This window comes from Coturnix japonica, unplaced genomic scaffold, assembly GCF_054131305.1.
Source record: "Coturnix japonica strain WE unplaced genomic scaffold, WE-NBRP24 Scf040, whole genome shotgun sequence".
Taxonomy (NCBI): domain Eukaryota; kingdom Metazoa; phylum Chordata; class Aves; order Galliformes; family Phasianidae; genus Coturnix; species Coturnix japonica.
In genome coordinates, this window is record NW_028188943.1 from 1,609,104 (window position 1) to 1,628,048 (window position 18,945).

Sequence of the window (18,945 nt, forward strand, 5' to 3'; positions counted from 1 at the left end):
CAATCCATAGACTCTGATGGGATGCATCCACATGTGTGGAGGGAGCTGGCAGAGGTGATTGTCAAACTCTTTATCATCTTTGACAGGTCTTGGAGAAGTGCCTGAAAGCTGGAGGAGAGCCTGTGACACTGCAGTCTTCAGAAAGGGCAAGGAGGAGGATCCGGTAAACTGCAGGGCAGTCAGTCTCACCTCTCCCTGGAAAGGTGGTGGAACAGCTTGGTCTGGATGCCATCTCCAGGCAACTGGAAGGGAAGAAGTTTACCAGCAGTAGACAGCTTGGATTCACCGGGGAAATGTCATGCTCAGCCAACCCTGCAGCCTTCTGTGATGGCATCACCAGCTGGGTAGATGTGGGGAGAGCAGTGGATGTCATCTACCTTGACTTCAGCAAGGCTTTTGATACTGTCTCACATGACATCCTGGTAACGAAGCTGAGAAAGTGTGGGATAGATGAGTGGATGGTAAGCTGGGCTGAGAACTCTCTGACTGGCCAAGCTCAGAGGGTTTTGATCACCAGCACAGCGTCCAGTTATAGACCTGTGTTCCCTGGGGTTTGTTGATGTGTCTGGTCTTGTTCAGTATCTTCACTGATGACCTTGATGAGGGGATAGTGTCCACGCTCAGTAAGTACACCTATGATACAAAGCTGGGAGGAATGGCTGACACACCTGAAGTCTGTGCTGCCATTCAGCAAGACCTGGACAGACTGGAGAGCTGGGCACTAATAAACAAGAAGAGGTTTAACAAAAGCAAGTGCAGAGTCTTGAATCTGGGAAGGAATAGCAGCAATTATCAGTACAAGGGCATGCAATGTTGTGTGGGCACATGGGTGTGCAAAGGAAGAACAGTGCTGGGATGGGCTGTGGTGGGCCGAAGATGCATAGTGGACCGAAGATGGTAGATGCAACTCTGGACCAAAAGTCATGCAGCAGCTTATGGAGTGTCACTGGACAAATCAGGCTGTGCGCTCTTTGTGAATCTCTAATTGTGATGGTTTATTGATTGACTGCAATCAAACTACAAGTACTGAGTTGGGCAGCAACTGAAACACCGCGCACTGCAGCCGCTGCCTTGTGATGTTTCTCCTCTCAGTCTTTCAGCTGCAGCTTCTGCATCATCTCTGCAAGGCTGTTCATCGCTGCAGAGAACTGGAAAGAAACAAAGCAAGCGTAGAAGTAGGACAGAAACAATCTAGGGAGATCTCATGAAGAAACTCTGACCAGTAAACATCCAGAATGGCCCCGTGTGGAACAGCATGTTCCTTTCATTCAGGTCACTGACACTACTTCCCAGGACACACTGCCTATGCTCTGTCGTGGAAAGGCTGTTTCAAAGGCTGCAGTGCCCGACATGGCAAGCTTCTTTATCACAGCAAAACCTTCTGGCTGTTACCAACCACATCCTTCTCAAGCCAGAGGAAGGCGTCCAAGCTCCCCATGGCAGCTCTCATTGACAGTGTCATTTCCTCAAACACACAGCTGGCTGCTTTTCTATTCCATTGCTTCCCTCAGGATTTTACCATCTCTTTCATATCTGACAGATGGAGGCACTGAGACCAACAAGAGAATGTGTGTCTGTGTTCACCAAGGACTCACCTCTATATGTGCAGCTCTCTGAGAAGCCTTTTTCAATTCCCTTCTCCTTTCTTTTTGTCGTTGTCTTCTTTCTATAAAGCAAGAATACCAATGAATTCATTTTGTTAACAGCAAAACTGCAGAAACACGGGTGCTGTGAAAACAAATGGCAGTCCAATGACAAAGCAAGTGGGACTAGGAAGCCTCTCAGACATTTCCAGGGGGACATACAGAAGACCACTGTGAAATTAACAGAAAGAGATGCATTTAGGTATTCTGGCACCTCACTGCCTTTGGACTTTGTAGCCTTCAACTCTTATCCCCTCTACAGAGCAGGAAAAAGCAAGCCCTAAGCAAACTCAATGTGTTGCACTTCACCAGGACGGTACCGCAGCACCTTCTTACCTCTTTGCTTGGAGCTCAGTGCTGGGGCAGGCCCAGGGTGTGCTGCTGGGGCCGGCACACTGTCTCTGTTCTGGCCCCTGGCTCTTTTGGTAGCAGGCAACTGCGCTGCAGTCTGTTTCTCTTTGTCCAAACCCTTGCGTTTACACCCAGCCAGGGTCTTGGAGACAGAGCTGGGACCTGCTGTTACAGGAAGCCCTCCAGCCTGAAGATGAGCTCCCTCCGAAAGCACTTCCTGCACCACTTTCACATAGATGTTTCCATTTGGCTCCAGGCGTACATCTGTTATAATCAAGAAAGGAGAAGCAGTAAGATTTAAAGAGTGACCAAGGCTAATTTCTGTAGCAAAATGGGCCACAATACTAGGAAATCTCATCTTGCGTGTTCACAGTAGCGGATCTTAGGATCTTAGCTGAAGGGTGGGTTTGCATTTCAAATCTGGACAGGGAAGGTAATTGTAAATCCCAGGGATGAAGACCTCAAGCAACACGCAGCAAAAGGAGTATGAAGAAAGAATGGACAGAAAGCCTAACTAGAAAGACATTGAATTAAACCCTGATGCCTGTTGTGCATCTGTACCTCTCCTGGGTGCCACGTCACAGGCTGCAGTCCTCCCCAGACTTTCCGCAAGGCTGCGCTTGGCTGGAAGACCGCTTGTGTCAGCTTCTGGCAGAAAGGAACAAGCAATACTTGAAGAGCATCTCCTGGGAGGAAGATTTGAGCACAGCCAACCACCAACTTCCACTCTTCAAGTGTAGTTCCTACCACTTGCCTTTTTGCTGCTACAGCATGGTGCCATTTCTGCAGTAAGCACAGATCTGCAGTGGACTTCCTTCACTCTTCCATCACACACGCACCCCTTCATGCAGCCCTATTTAGAAATACCCACATTCTGGAAAATACAGACAAAAAAGAAACAGGCAGAAAAGCGGCACTAATACTTTGTCACTGGTGGGAATCTCCACAGAAAGTGCTGTGCTAAAGGTGTGAGGTTAAGGGATCATCACTATCAAGATAAAAGTCACAGCATGGAAGATTTAGCGATGGCGTGCTGACTAGAAGGAAAAAACAACACTTACCTTGGAGCTTGTTCATTTTCCCTCCTATCATCGGATATCTTATCATCATCTACGTAGCTCTGAGGTTGGCCAAAGCCTGTTGCCATGAGCTTTGCTAAACGCAACAGTGCTGTGGCTCAGAGGTATTACACCAGCACATAGCATAGGAGAACTCCATAACCCAAGTGTCATGGGAAGAAGAAAGGGGAACTGTTACAATTAATTATGTTCACTAAATTGATAATTGTAGGCTTCTTGTCACACACTACTGCCTACAGCAAAACAGCACAGATGTTGACAACTGTGATTTCTGCATACAAGCAACCACTCGAGGCTGAGCACTCTCTCCTGTCTCTTTGCCATTCCTAGAAAGACCCAGAAGAGCTCAGTGTTCTCTTGCTGTTAGTTTACATCCTCCAAGCACTTCCAAAGGCACGCTGCTCTGTAGAAAAAGCTGAGCTGCCCAGAAAGTTTGTGCAGGAAGAAGGCAGCAGTATCAGTGCACGTCATCCTGGGGGATCTGAAAGCATTTGTGAAGAGAACAGGGAAAGAAGAGGGAAGAGAGCAAAACCAACAGGCACTAGCACTGCTGCCCACAGGGGGCGGGGCTTGAGGCAGGGCCTGTGCCAGAGGGGGGCCTGGCACAGTTAGGGCCAGCTCAGGGCCCAGAGCAGAGGGGGAGCAGGCAGAGGCAGGGCCTTGGGGCCCAGGATGGAGGAGGACCAGGCACAGCTGGGGCCAGCTCAGGGCCCAGAGCAGAGGGGGACCAGGCACAGCTGAGGCCACTGCAGGGCCCAGGTGAGAGGGGAACCCAGCACAGTCGGGGCTGCTTTGGGGCCTGGGCCGGAAGGGGGCCCGGCACAGCCAGGGCCTATCCCCCTTTTTTGCACATATGAAATGCTTCCAGCTGTGCTGCACAGCAGAACATCTTTCAATGGAGATGAAAGCCTGTGAAATGAGAGAATCCTTTCTTATTTCTTTCACATTTGTGTTTGTTGACTGCAGTTCCAACCAGGTGGACTCGCAGTGTCTTGCAAGTGACACCTGGAAGCAGGTACAGACTGGAGACACAGCACCCTCAATGTCCAGGTGAGTAACAGCAGCCAAGGAGGCCTTTGGGCTCTGCAGGGTCCAAGTGTGGAGCATTACACACAGGAACAGCTGAGTATAAAGACAGTGGCAGAGCTGCAGAGCTTGCCATAGTAGGGAGGCACAGTGGCTCAGCTCATTTCCCACAGTAACACAGGAAATAAGAGCCATGAGGGAAATGCAGATGCCTTCTGCCCCCATCAGAGGGGAGGAATGAGCTGCACTTCCACAGAGACATTCATTCCTCTCACAGCCACTCACACCTCAGGTGTGGAGGGACGAGCTGGGGCTGCTGGTGGCAGCTGTGGAACACTGCCATCTGTGGTGCTCCATCCTGCCCTGGAGGGGCATGTAGAGCTGAGGACCTTTGTCACTGCACAAATGACTGCAAGCAGAGATGTAGCAGAGGGAACATAAAGCATTTAATAACTTATCATACAAAGCAATGAGTAATAGAAATGACAGTATTTCCAACCAAATATCCCCCATCCTAGCAGTCATGCCTGATCTCTACAGTCCCACCCAAACAATTTCCCAGCCCCCTCCAATTCATCCTCACTATCCCACCCCTGAATTTCCCTCCCCCAATTCCCACACAGTAATTGCCCACACTAATTACCAGCATGCAGGGCATGGGGAACACCTGTTCCTTGTGTGCAGGCACCTGGAAAAAAAAGAAGTGTCAGGGAACTGGGGGTCTGTAGCAGGTTGTGGAGGCTCTGTATAGAACATAACCCCAGACCACAACCCCATCAGCTGCTGGGGCAGCAGCATCCCTGTCATTGGGGGATGTTGCCAGTGGTGGATAGGGACACAGGGAGAAGCCACACCTTGGTGTAGCTCTGATCTGCTCATGTCCAGTCCAATCCTCTATAGCACTTTCCATCTTCTGTCCTTTGTTCTTAACCGTATCCTTCCTTCTCTTCTGCTCTTTTTCTTTCTTTTAGGTGTCTTACCTGTATCTGCTTTTCCCCTCTTCTGTTCTTTTACTGCTCTGGTCAGCATCCAGTGTCTGCACCACAACTCTAGGTTTTGGGATCGAGAAAGGTACACAGGGCATAGATTTGTACAAGAAAAGCTCTCTTGCTGTGCCCAACAGGTGACAAAAAGGGGCCCTCAGGACCACAAAGGCAGCTTGTTTCTCCAAAAAAAAATAAACTTAATTCTTTTCTTTATAAGAAGCATTAGAATCTTACAGAGAAGATGAAAATCATCTTCACTATGCTTTTAGACTGTGCATAGACTAGACCAAGATGTGTGGTGTTGCTTTGATACCTTATGAGGAGCACCGGTATCAGTGGATGAAGCTAACATTGTCTCAGAAGCACAATAATGGAGTACTTTTGTTTATAGTTGGCCTGAATGCAGTACAGGAGTGTGTTGCAGTAGTACTTGTTCTGAAATTCTAGGCTCTGACTAAGAAGTTTAGCAGGGTCCAAAGCACTTGTGAAAACAGTAAAATATTATTACTTCCTGTGTTAACAAATGAGTCTGTTACAATAGGATGTTGAAAATAATGCTGCTTTAATGTGCTAATCATCAAACAGAGGATCTAGTCAGATTTCTAACTTCCAGCTCTTTAATTTTAGAGGTCTAGTTTGGAGCCTAGGGGACACATACAAGTTTGCCTGCGTATTAAACCCTTTACGGCACGGGAGAGAGCAAATGGGTCACAGGTAAGGCATTTATTTAATCATAAACAAAAAAACAACCCTTAAAGTATATATGTTTTCTTTCCTGTAAGATGACCTTTTAAAACTTTTTTCATGCCTGCATTACTTGTGCTTCCTTGTAATAGGGATGTGTTTCACTTGAGGACTCAACAAGCATTATACTGAAGTCCCCTAAGAGCTCATTGGGAAGAATGAGCGATAAAACTTTAGGACAGGTAACACAGAAGTTCACCTTTTCACAGGTAAATTAATTATCTTTAAATGATTTTAAGTTATTTATGGAAAAAGTTGCTTGTCTTCTGTTACTTCATATAAAGCAAACAAGTTTTCCTTAACTGTCTTTAGAATTATCAACGTGTATCTGACTCCTTACAAGTACCTAAATATTGCTTAAACAAAATAAAGAGATTAACCAGCTTCTTGGTAACATTCAGGTGTTTGGACCTGAAGCAACTCAAGAAGAATTCTTTGAAGGTACTGTGAAGCAACCAGTGAAAGAGTTCTTAGAAGGATGTAATCGCCTTGTTTTTACGTATGGCGTTACAAATGCTGGGAAAACTTACACATTCCAAGGTATGAGCAGAAATGCTTTTTCCTTGAATTAATTTCTTAAAGTGAGAACTACTTCTAGAAGAGAGAGATGTTATGACTTCTTACCTAGTTACTCAACAGGCCTTGTACGTTGCCTTCTTTTGAATACTAGTAGCCTTGAAAAGTCGTCTTCTTCCATAACAAATATTACTAAATTTACAAGTGTGTAAGACAGCATACACTACAATAACTTTGGTTTTTGTTCCTACTATAAATGCGTGCATCTTAAATGCTGTTCTTTATTTGAAGGCAAAGTATGTCTGAGTTTGTTTGATTTATTGTAGGCAGAAATTAAATATTCTGAAACATTTGATCAAGGTATTTCAATCTTTTTTCAAATTTCTGATTTTAGTAATAACAGCAGCATAGAAGATTGTGTTCCCTGAGCTGTAGTAGTACAGAAATAATACATCAATCTCCTTTCTGGCTGGGAGCAGTTGTTTTTTATGTTTAATATTGTCATAACAAATGAAACGATTGGGTTCACAGGAAACAAATTCCCCTTATTTCTGTTATTTAGTGTTCTGTTACTATGTATTTCCAATAGTTTTATATGCGTGGAGCTGAAGACTTTCCCATAGTAATACCTTTTTAGGACTTAAATATTAAGAATCAACAGGGTAGTATGTTCAAAAATTATCTTTCTATGCACCTTCCATACAGCACTATAGAAATTCTTCTGCGTATTGTCCTCTCTTGTGTTCATGACTGACTTTAAAACACTGAAGCTTGCTTGGTATTTAGTGACAGTGGAAAAACTAAGGCGTGAAGTAGGCAAGATGTGGAGGTAGTTGTGTGCTCCAAGAAAAGGCAATGGGAAAGCAGCTGAGTTACTTTAACAGTTTTTATGAGACTTGTAGATATTTCTAAATAGGGTTTGTGGGACGAACGGAATGTTGTAGCAGAGACATCACTCTGGTTGTTATTTCAGGGTTGTTTCAGAGCGGGAAGGGAGCCTGGTAAGCAGTTGAAAATCTGCACGTCTGTTAAATGTGGGAGTTTGCTGTGGGTTATTTTTTCTTCTTAAGGCTAAGCTTATGCAGAATATTCTGGCTGTTTTAAAGTGATGCCCTGTAATGTCTAAGGAATGGGATGTGAGCTGTTGCTTAAAGCCAGTATTTTTCAGGGAACAGTCTAGTAACACTGCAAACATTGCTTCAGACTGTAACTGGCCTCTAAATTCTTTGTGTATACTTTGAGATTAGAATCAGTTATCTTTGTCTTCATTTATGTTTATATGTTGCTTACAATAGTAACCTGGCCCTTCTTTTGTGTATTGCTTACAGGGACAGAAGATGATGTTGGTATTTTGCCAAGGACGATGGATATGTTGTTTAAAACTGTTGGAGGAAGGCTATACACAAAAATGGATCTGAAACCTATTCAGTGGAGAGATTACGTAAAACTGACTAATGACAAAGTGAGAGAAGAAATTGCTCTTAAAAATTCGTTGCTTCGTCTGACAAAAGAGGTAGGAAACTACTTTATAAAGAAATGATGAGTACATGCATCTTGTGATAGTTCAGTGTTATCTTTTCCATTCTGTAATGAAAGAGGGTTCTGTATTTACACACAGTTTTCTATTTGTCTTTCTGTTCCTGCTGAAAAAGAATGAAGCATCTTATTAGTGGTGTGCTACACCGCACTGGGGTATTTTAGTTGTGGAGTATGTTAACTTGATCTTACTGATGAGGTGGTTAAGTGTGGACTTCACAGTGTGAAAGGCAGGTGGCAGTAAAATTCCTTCTGAATTATTTCAAGAGCACAGCTGAGTATGAAGTCTGGCTCCAATGATCTTTAAGTATTTCGGGGAAAAACAACACCTGTCTTCTACATGAACCAAAGATGTGTAAAACTGTTCTAGGTTTAGTGAGTATGTGGAAAGAAAATGCAGTGGACAGCTATATGCTGATCTCATCCTACTCCATTAGAGAGTTAAGATGTGGTCGTGCGATATAGGTGCCTCCTCTAGTTTCAAGACCCGTGTTCCTAGGTAAAATACTTGACCTTATAAGCTAAGTAGGTACAAGCTTTGCTGACTATACAAAGCCAGCTCTGGGTGAGTGTCATGTAGATGAAAACTTCTATGTTAAAAGTTTTACTTCTAAGCATACTGTATCTGGTAGGTGAGATTCCTCCTCTTCAGTAGATGAGAATTTCTTTCTACTTTTGTGCTCTATAAAAAAGCAACACAACCTGAAGCCTGGGAACTGAGTATACATCTATGAACATCATGAGATCTACATGTTGGGAGCTATTCTGTATTTTCTATGACCAAACTACTTAAAAATATTATATTTACAAAATTTAGTCATAACTTCATTTGTGTAACACTTTGATAGCCTGAGTTAAGAAATAATAAGCTGCTTATCTACATTAAGTGATCAAGTATTCTACCTTAACTTCCTTTTCTGAGAGTTGACCTAATAAGCCATAGGATATGGAAGTCCTGAATTAAGAAAATCCCAATAAGAAAAATATTTCAGGAGTCCAAGATTCATGAAGGGTAAAATGCAGGTTATAAATGGGCTATTGAAAATCATCTTATTAAATAACTCCTTTTCCTGTTGGGGATTCTCTCCCTATTTGTTCTTTTTCTTTCTGAATCAGGAAGCTGAAATGCGTCAGATCTTATAGTAAAGGAATTGTCAGAAATGAGTAGTAAGGTGAAACCAGTCAAAATGTGTAGCCAGGATTTTTGTGTTGGCACCTTGGAACTATACTGTATTGTTTTCTGGTAGAGCAATACAGCTGCTTTTAAAATAAATAAATAAATAAATAAATAAAAGCAACCAGTGGTGTATTGGTGCTGTACATCAATAATAAATCCTAAAGTCTGTTTTCTTTCGTAGGTAGACCATCACAACAGCACTAATGACAAATCCCCAGCTGATTCTAAGGGTATGTTTTATATTAAACAGTAGCAATTAGAAAAGCTTCTGTAAGGTCAACGACTGGCTTTTTTGGCTAATGCTGATAATAAAAGGATTATTTAGCTTTTATTTGTAACAGAATGGGATAATGGGCAGGACATCTGGGCAGAAAACAGAAGGAATAAAATGGCTAGGAGACTACTGGGACATCTATCATAACCTGGTTTTATGAGGTGAAAGTAAAACAAAGAAAAAGAGTATGATTTCTGATAAGATTCCTAGTGGTTTTCCGACAGGCCTTTAGGGCACTTAAGAACTCACTAAATACATTTTTTTCCCTAAAAAGTCAGAACGAAGTGTCCTTACTAGTTCAGTTCTCTATATTGTAAAGACTGAAGAGTTCTGAATATTTCTAACCCAACTATAGATGTTAGATTGGGTTTTGGAAGTGAAAAAGCAGGCTTTATAGCAGGCGTGTCTTTGCAAATGTGTAGGGCAAGCGTCTTGACTTCCAGATACTTGGTGTTTGTATGAGAGGTGGGGATTCTCTGTGTTTATGTTCTGGGAAAAGTTTTAAGCTGTAAGCTTAACTATTACTTATTTTTAAATGCAGCTAGTTTTACTGTCTCTACATTGACTTGTAATATTTTCTACTTTGCAGGTGCAGAAAATCTCTCAGAAGGATCAGACCAACTTAGCAGATTATCTATAGATGATTTTGTGAAGTTCTCTGGGTTTCATTTTTTGAGATTTACAATGAATGTTTTTATGATTTACTGGCTCCTTTATCAAATGACAGAAAAAAAAGGACACTTTGCCTTGCTCAAGACATCAAGGGATATTCTTACGTAAAAGGTAACTAGAATACTTTGCAAACTGCCAAGCTTGTCATGGAATAGTGTAACAACATTTCTTCTGAGATAGAAAACTCTTAAATGTGTTCAGTGTAGCTCTAGAAGTGTCTGCTTGAATGTGAAGGCAACAAGCTACATGTACGTATCTGCATCTTCAACAGTATTCTCCTTATTCCTGTACTTTGCCCATAAAGCCTGTGTGAACTCCACTGCCTTCATCATCCTTGAAAATGAGAGCCATACAGTCGTTATAATGCAGACAAAATCCAGATAACCCATCCCCAATAAAAACTACAAGCTAAAACAAAAAACTTCTCAGATTGACTTCTGCACCAATGAATACAAACTTTCGGCTTCTGTAGTTTAAGAACTTAGCTTTTGTACTTTCAGTACTAAGGCTGCTTGCTTAATTTGGATGGAGCATACTTTAGTATACTGGTAGGATAAACTGTTGTGCTATACTATACCTTGCCCTTTTCTGTGGGAGGAAGAATCTTAGTCTTATCTGCCATCAGCTTGTCGTATGTTTGAGGCAGAGTTAATGAAGTATTTTATTGTCTTAACTAAATGTTCTTAGTTTGTATACCTTATTTCTTGTTCACTTTCTCTTTTGCTAATGAAGCTTGCAAAAATCACTTTTCCTTCTTTTGAAAGGTTTGCAGTGGGTTCAGATTTCTGATTCTAAAGAAGCTTTCAGACTTTTTAAACTGGGACAGAAACACCAGAGTTTTGCAAGCACAAAGCTAAATACTTGCTCCAGCTGAAGGTGGGAAACTTTCACTAACATTGGGTGTAACATAGTGTGGGGAAGAGGGATGAATGAAAATATTGTTTATGGCTTTTTTTCGGGGAAGAGGCTTTAAAAAGGCTTGATATCTAGTGTTCCATGTGATATTTTGTGACAGTTTGTGATTCTAGTGCTTTGAACTAGAAGGATTAGTCCTTCAAGCAGATAAGTACATACAAAAGCTAAGTGTTTTATCAAAAACTCTCAACAAAATAACTAAGCCTTCTTCCATGTAAGTAATGGTGGTTCATGAGGGGGAAGAAAAGCAAAATAAACCAAGACGGAATGTCTCTTTAAAAGGTTTAATGCATCTAGTAGAATTATTGTTAATTGAATCTGGAATAAATCCAGCAGTGTTTTGAACAGATGTTACAGATTTTAGAAAATGTGTGTATTTCTGGCTATTGACCTTGCTTCATTTCTCCTTTTAGCCACAGTATATTTACAATTAAGGTACTAAGAATTGAAGACCTTGAAATGCCACGAGTGACACGAGTCAATGAGTAAGTTCAGAGCAGAGTTCCCTTCTTCTTTTAGGATGAAATTGTCAGTTACTTTCAGTATTGATGTATTGATATTGGGCTACGGACACTAGGTTCCCTGATACAGCCTCCTGTATGAGTGGTGGTTCCCCATTTCCTGTCATTATGCAGTACTAAACCATCAAGTTGTAATGCTGTTCTATATCTTGTGCCCACTGTTCCACACAGTGTTCCTTTATCCTTCTCACTCAACTTCTGAACTAATGTAAATCCTCAGAAGGAAGAATATGGCAGAAAAATGGAAGCTGTGTTGGAAAAGAGTTTGGCAGGAAGTAGTGTGCAACTTCACTAGGAAAGCAACATTAAAAAGCATGAAAGGGTTCAAGAAATTGTTCCTCTAGGAGGAGTGGTTGTGTTGGAAATGATAAATAATCAATGTACATTCAAAGGCAAGAAAACTTAATTTTCCTTATCTGCCTTCAGATTATCACTGTGTGATCTTGCTGGTTCAGAAAGGAATACCAAGACGTGCAATGAAGGTGACAGACTGAAAGAGAGTGGAAATATCAATGCATCTCTCCTAACTCTAAGCAAGTGTATTAGTGCACTCAAGATCATTCAGCAGTCAAAGTAAGTCCTTGTACAAACTGTAAACTACTTGTAGATTTCAGATATCATGTACAATGTTTAAACTATTGTTTAAAATGCAGAGTACAAAACTATGTTATGAGTGAAAACTATCTGTAGGCTTCTGCAGATGTGTGAAGACTTAATGATCTAAGAAAGTGATCTATAAACTTGCCTTCTTTTTGTTGTTGTTTTTTGTTTGTTTGTTTGTTTTTTCAAATAAAACCATTCTAGTTCTAAATTTCTGAATGTGTTATCATAGACTTAAGCAAATTAGCGTTGTGGTTTTTTGTTTTTTTTTTTTTCTGGCCTTGCCTTCTCAAACAAGTCCTGGGGCAGATTATAAAATTTGTTTTCACTATTTTCACTTTAAATGTGTGAAATGTTAGACCTTTTCCTCCTTTGTTAGTTAGTTGCATTTATCATTTAGTTCTGCTGTAACAGTTTTCCTCAGGGATATTGCTGTGCTTTGTCCTAGCCAAGAGACATGGTCAGAATATATATATTATATATATATAATTTGGAAAAGAAAAATTATATATAGATATATATAATTACATATATACATATAGATATATATAATTACATATATACATATATATATATTTTTTTCCAAACCTTGATGCAACTTCATCATTCTTTCTGATCTAGCTAACCAAATTCAGAGAGAAGAAAGCCTGCTTGCTACTTCTGTCTGAGGTTGTGCTCTAAATGAGTGCAGACAGAGCTTTCTGTATTTTAAACAATGTAGTATTTATTTACAGTCACAGCTGGATATAATTGCAGAATTCTCTGCTGATTCTCATTTGAAGGTGTCTTTCTGTCCCAAAGATTAGGTGAGCTCTGTGTTCATGAAATGCCACACTGTGCCTGGTAGCCTATTCAAATTCTGTTATGCTTAAAAGTAGATGAAAATAAGCCTTGCTACTGGATTAGTCTCTTATCTGTCTGTCCTTTCTAGGGAAGAAGGATTCCTTAAAATTAGCTGCTGCTTAAAGTGCTTTGATTTATTCAGAACTGTTTTATTTGTTGGTCTTGATCACTTGAAATTTTAACAATATGGGGGAAATGTAGTGATGACTTTGATAGTAATTTTCTTTAAAATAAGAACTCATTTACCACTCCTGCACTAAAGCTACTTATGGGTCACGTGTGTTGTGACAGGAGCGTAGCTATGTGAAGCTTTTAGCTCTGTTGGCAGAATTCAGTAGCTGTAAAGAGTCCAGCAGGTAACCTCACTAGAGAACAGTGTGTTTAGTCACGCTTTAGGAGTTCTCTCCTAATTTTCTGTACATCACCAGCTGTTTGATTCCGTGGCTTAACCTTGGTTTAGGAAACACCAGAGATGTTGTGATAAGTATATGCTTCTTTATTTCCAAAGTATTTACTATTGTCCTTTCCTAGAGACAATATACTGAGAGAGTGGTTATCTCTGATTTTGTTGGGTACTGTTTTCTTAGAAGTAGATAGGTCAGTTTGCCAGATGTGGTAAGGGAAAGAGAAAGGTGAGAGAGAATTTAAGCTAACGTGAGGCTGTATGACCTATCTTAGGCTGGATGTTGAATGTACTTTTTGTTTTAAATGTTCTCGTGGGTTGTCTAAGAAGATAATGGCTGCATAGTAGCTGGAACAATCATACAACCTGACTGCAAACTAGCAAAAAGATTAAATTCAAAACAACCCACAACTCAAAATGATTTAAAGACTAGTGCAGTTATTAATGTGTTGTCTTCCACTTGGATAGCTCTCACATTGAAATGAAGCTGTTAACTTCTGCTAATGGGATTTGTTGTGGTTTTTGTCTTCAAAGGGTGCAGCAGCACATACCGTTTAGTGAAAGTAAGTTAACACACTTTCTTCAGGGATTCTTCAGTGGAAAAGGGAAGATACACATGTTAGCAAACATCAGCCAGTGTGCTTCAACCTATGAAGAAACACTCAATGTGCTAAGATTCTCAGCTATTGCACAAAAAGTGAGTATGTTGTAGTCTATTTTGTTGATCAGTACTTATGATTTGCATTTAAAGAAAAAATTCTGTTCTTCTAAGAGTATGAATCTATTTGTGTAGTATCTGTAGTGAATCTGGGTGTTTGTCTCCATACAGCAGTCAGGATTTTTAATTTAGTGTTTTAGTTGAGCTTAATTTTCCTACAGAGTTTTCTAAAAATCTCTACTGGGGTCTTTGTGTTTCTTTGGGGTGTGAGGGCAGAAGCATCTTCTGAGAATCTCATTCCTAAAAGATATTCAACCTAACAAGAAGCAACTTGTTACATCTGGAGGAGATTTTATGCTATTTACTTAATTTTTCTCTCTTCTCAAAATATGATCCCATGTAGGAAAGCAAATCCAGCTACCCCATATGTTGCTGCTGTTGTAATTTTGAATATTGTCCAGTTCAAGTGTTGACAAAAGAAGTGGAGCAGCAAAGAGTTTGAAAAGCTGTGTTATGGCCATCAGATGCTTCAGTGGGAAAGTGGGGGTTAAGCGGAATGGGTAGGAGTGCTATGATATAACACTGAAGAAGTTAAGCTGTCAGATCAGTGCTACAGTCTTGATGGAAAACTTTGAAGTGCTGAGAGTTTGTGTTTGAAGCACAATTGATGGATGTGTGCCCTTGGATTGTGGCCTTATCTGAAAGAGGTTAAGTGTGAAAGTAGAGGGAGCAGCCTATGAGGGTGATGTGGCGCTGCAAGACAAAGAACTGAAAAGATGATGATCAGTTGCATTGAATGCAACTGGAAACTCAAAACATAAAAAAAGCAGAAATCTATGGCTGCATGAAGTGGCAGTTCTTGTACATTGTTGGCCTAGTGAAACTCTTGAGGTTAAAAGCAGGATTGGAGTCTGCAATAACTCTTTTGTAATTTCTTGAAAACTGGTTTAAGTAGTGACCAAACATCAAATACTATAAAATATATTAGCTGTTACTAGAATGCCACTTATCTTCCCCCCATATGAATCACTGTCATGTTGTATGTGAATTTGTGAGGTGGGTTTTGAAGCTGAAATTAAAAACTTCTTGTATGGCTGTCTTCATAGTGGCTATCCAGACTATCTGTAGAAATAACAGCTATTATGTAGTCAGCTATTCACCAGTTTTAACTGATTATAAATTACGTTTCAGGGTGGAGAACATAGCATAGTGCCTGACACCTGTGTTGATCCTGAGGGCATTCTTGATTCTGTGCATTATGATGTCATGGATATTAAAGAGCAAGCTGAGGCAGCACATAGTTCCATTGTATCCCTGGGGGACCCGAAGGAAGATACTGGCTGGTTTGAAAAGCAGCTGGAGAAAACTAACTTTGAACTGATGGAGACCAAAGAAGAGCTAACAGAGAAAAACACCAAACTACTTAAAACTGAAGAAGAGCTGATGCAGAAGAACAAAGGTGAGTTATGCGATGTGAAAGGTAGAAGACAGAAATAGTTCATTAATCTAAAATAGAAATAACCAGTTTGAGTAGGAATTAGAGGAGATGTTCTACCTTTGGAACCATAGCCTGTAGATAAATGATAGTTTGTTCCTTGTGTATATTCAGGTTCAGCAATTCCACGGTTTTTGGTTATTTCTTTTCTTTTTTCCCCCTCTCCTTTAAACTGCAACTAGCAGATTTACGCTTTCGTAAGTATGGGGTTAAATGTCTATATCTTGATTTTTACTTTTATATTGTAATCTCTACTCTTCTTTATGTCTTGTTGATGCAATGTTTTCGTTCCAAGAAATATAGAAAACTTTTGAATCACTCCCAATAAGTGAAGACCACATGCAAATTAATTAATCTGTTCAAAAGCTACCTAAACATTAGAATATCTGGAAAAATTGATTACTTAATAAATTATCTATTGGCTACTTATGTAATACAACCTTTTCTGTGTGTTACAGACTTTGAAATGCAGGTGATTAAATTAGATGAGTCTGTTGAGCAACTTAAAGAAGCAACTGAGGTAACTTTATCAAGATGTTGTGTAAAATTGTTTTAATTAATTAATTAATTAATACCAACTTGTGGTAGCTTAAAATGCTATTCCAGTAGGCTCAATTAATAGATTTCTTACCGAGCTTAGCTTAACTGAATTTGCCTTTAATGCATTGTGTAATTCAGCTACTTAACGCTACATTAGAAACTGATGACTGAATTTTTTTTATTTTTTATTTCCAATCTCAATCAAGGTGCAGAAAGATGACATCATTACAGAGCTACAAGACTTAAAATCTCATTTAGAAGAAAAAGTAAAAGATTATGTGAGTTTTACACATCTCTGTATCCTTATACAAAAAAAGAAAAACACTAATTCTATGCTTGTAATCAACACATTTTTGGAAAACTTATTTTCTGTATGTAGCTGGAACTCGCTTGAAATTGTAAACAATTCAAATTTATCTGAAGGTAGTTGTTGTTAACACAAACAACAAAAATATCAGCGTGTTCCACTAACTCCTGCCTCACACTCCTACATCAGAGGAAGAGCAACAGTAAAAGTATGTTGAGTAGAGTTGGAAGTACGAGTATGAATGGTCAGGATATCTCCACGTTCTATGCAGTTCATAAAACTTTATCCTGACTAATGTACTGCGAGCTACTGAATATGTGAAGACTAGCTTGATTAAGTATGTGTGCATACCACTTCTGGTTGTTTTTGTTCATTTTTTGATGTTTGGTAGCCTGAAGTAGCTCTGAAAACATTTATAGTTAATTCTGTCACTCAGATCTCTAACCTTGTAAGCTTAGCAACTTGACCCTTCTTAGTCTTTGACTGTCTGCATCACTGCAACTTAGTATTTCCATGGTATTAAAGCTGACTGTGATGAGTAGTCATGTCCTCACCTATTACTTCTTCCAAGAACAAGGCTCCAACTCTATCTGTGAGATTGTGTGGCCTGAACACTTCTGAAGCTTTTCTTTTCATAAGCTACTAAAGATGAATAATCAGTCCTTGGCAGTGCCAGCATGGCTTAACAATCGTCATCTTGTAAGTAAGGAAGCTTCACTTGTGGTCAAGGACACAATCTAAAATATGCGTGACAGAGCTGACTAAGCTTTAAGGTTGGATTATATCTGTCACGATGAAAGTGATTTTAGCAGCTTAGCAGAAGTGTGATGTGATGAACTTGTATGAGAGCTGACCATTTGCTCTTTGACCATGTTTGTAATTTTGTTGACTTCTTGGAAACAGGAAATTCTTTGATAAACCGGTAAACTCTTGATTGTGTGCAAGTCTTTTACTTTGTAACCTGCTAGGCTCTTGCTTTCCCTTGTATACTCTACCGAGTATTGCACTTGTCATTATCTGAAGGTGTACTTGTTCTGTCTGCTATTGAGATTTGTAACTGATGTCTATAGAGTCACCGGGTAAATATTTTAGCTGTATGGTTTTGTGTAAATATTTGCCTACAGAAGATTACTGAGACTTAAGTGCTCCTTTTGTTAAGCTTCAATGTAACTGATCTTATATCAATACAGGAAAAGACTACCTACCATTTAACTACCATTAAAGCAGAACCGGCAGAAGAGAACACTAATAAAGGAACTGAAAGCAGCCAATTTTCAGTGCTTTCAGTTAAAGCACTGAAACAAGAGAAAACTGAGTTGGAAGTGGGAAGAAAGCGCAGTACTGATGAAGATAAGCCTACTGTGGAAGAGCCACCTCCAAAGAAAGGTACAGTTTCTTCCATCGTTGAACAGGGTGTCTTCCAAAACAATAAATTGCTTCCTATTCCGGATCGGAAGCAAAAGGCTGTGAAGCGCGTACCTTATGGTATAAGGAGAAAAGCCACTGTGTTAAACTGTAAATAGAAGTAACTGTTATGTAAATATCCCTTTTTCAGAAGGTCCTATGCTGTTCATTTTTGAATGCTTAAGAATAAAAGTTTTTTGCACTATTTTTTTCCTTTTTGCTGCTTTTTCCTCATCTGTTGATGCACTTGCAGATTTGGTAATAGTTTTAAAGCAGTTTCTTTAGGATTGTTTCAACTGCTGTTGCTGATCTTCTGAGTAGCATCAGCTGCTCAAGTGCTTTTTTTTTGTTTGTTTGTTTTGTTTTTCCTGAAGCAACTATCAAAATTGTTGACGACCTGCTAATTGCTCGCTCATGGGCAATATTTGAGCAAAATGGTTTGGATAAGCTCTGATGCATTTAACTTCACTTCTGGGCACAGCTGAGCATCAGTGTTCCTAGAATTACGGAAGGCATATACAATGTAGAAGGGAAAATCTAAAACTTAGCTGTATTCCCTTCCTTTCTTGTATTCCTCTTGCAAAATATGTGCAAGGGAGAAAGTCAAGGCCTTCTTTGGATGAGATGCTGTTCTTGGATGATTTGTCCCTGCTGCCTTTATTTGGCATAAATATTGAATCCTAATGTGACCACTGAATGGCATCACATATAAGCATCTTACCAGAGACTGAGGGAGGGATGTGGACTCCTCCATACTCCAAATAGTAGTGGGTTTGTTCTAATCATATGACCAAAGCTCTCATTTAAAAATTAATGACAGCAATGCTCCACATAGGAATTAAAATGGGTAGCTGATAGTCACAATGTCAGCATGAAGTTTTCTGTTAAGAAGTACTGAGTATTCAATCATGTTAAAATTTTCTTCTATTTGTGAGTATTAATAGCGTCCAATTTCAAAAACCGCTTAATATATATTCTTTAGCTATGTTAAATATACAGAGTAGAACAATGAGCACAGGTATGTTGTGCTGGTTCTTTTGTAGAATTAGTTATATAAGTAGCACGAGCAAAAGTGTTTTAGGAGATGCTAGGTTATCTCAGCTTCAAGTTCAGGGTATTTACACCATTCTCTGAGCTTTTAGGTCTAGTTTCCTATGCTCTGTAATAATGCTTTTTCCCTACTTCCTGTGTAAGGAGCTTCTAGACTGAACATTACACATGTTCTCCCTAGTCTTATTTATCTTGCTTTAGTGCT

General features: G+C 39.9%; 3 protein-coding genes across 4 annotated transcripts; 2 read left to right on the plus strand and 1 right to left on the minus strand.

Moving 5' to 3' along the window:
• Window positions 1–1,036: 1,036 nt before the first annotated feature.
• Window positions 1,037–4,855, minus strand: LOC146752935 (uncharacterized). Its single transcript, XM_085531040.1, has 5 exons — window positions 4,788–4,855; window positions 2,556–2,722; window positions 1,980–2,258; window positions 1,596–1,666; window positions 1,037–1,148 (listed from the first exon to the last, which is right to left on the minus strand). Exons 1-5 carry the CDS (start codon window positions 4,853–4,855, stop codon window positions 1,089–1,091), a joined length of 645 nt encoding a protein of 214 aa, XP_085387166.1. The 3' UTR covers window positions 1,037–1,088.
• On the plus strand, window positions 3,757–11,998 carry LOC146752936 (kinesin-like protein KIF20B). The gene is made up of 8 exons (XM_085531135.1): window positions 3,757–4,123; window positions 5,713–5,799; window positions 5,922–6,038; window positions 6,231–6,369; window positions 7,674–7,858; window positions 10,769–10,880; window positions 11,333–11,404; window positions 11,867–11,998. The coding sequence occupies exons 3-6, from the start codon at window positions 5,988–5,990 to the stop codon at window positions 10,859–10,861; spliced, it is 468 nt and encodes a 155-aa protein (XP_085387261.1). The 5' UTR covers window positions 3,757–4,123; window positions 5,713–5,799; window positions 5,922–5,987; the 3' UTR covers window positions 10,862–10,880; window positions 11,333–11,404; window positions 11,867–11,998.
• A 3,142-nt stretch (window positions 11,999–15,140) lies between these two features.
• Window positions 15,141–17,830, plus strand: LOC146752937 (uncharacterized). 2 transcript variants are annotated; one of them, XM_085531132.1, is made up of 4 exons: window positions 15,141–15,403; window positions 15,898–15,959; window positions 16,186–16,257; window positions 17,477–17,830. In XM_085531132.1, exons 1-4 carry the CDS (start codon window positions 15,211–15,213, stop codon window positions 17,807–17,809), a joined length of 660 nt encoding a protein of 219 aa, XP_085387258.1. In that variant the 5' UTR covers window positions 15,141–15,210; the 3' UTR covers window positions 17,810–17,830. The 2 variants fall into 2 exon arrangements, with proteins under 2 accessions (XP_085387258.1, XP_085387259.1); XM_085531133.1 differs by lacking the exon at window positions 16,186–16,257.
• Window positions 17,831–18,945: the final 1,115 nt, after the last annotated feature.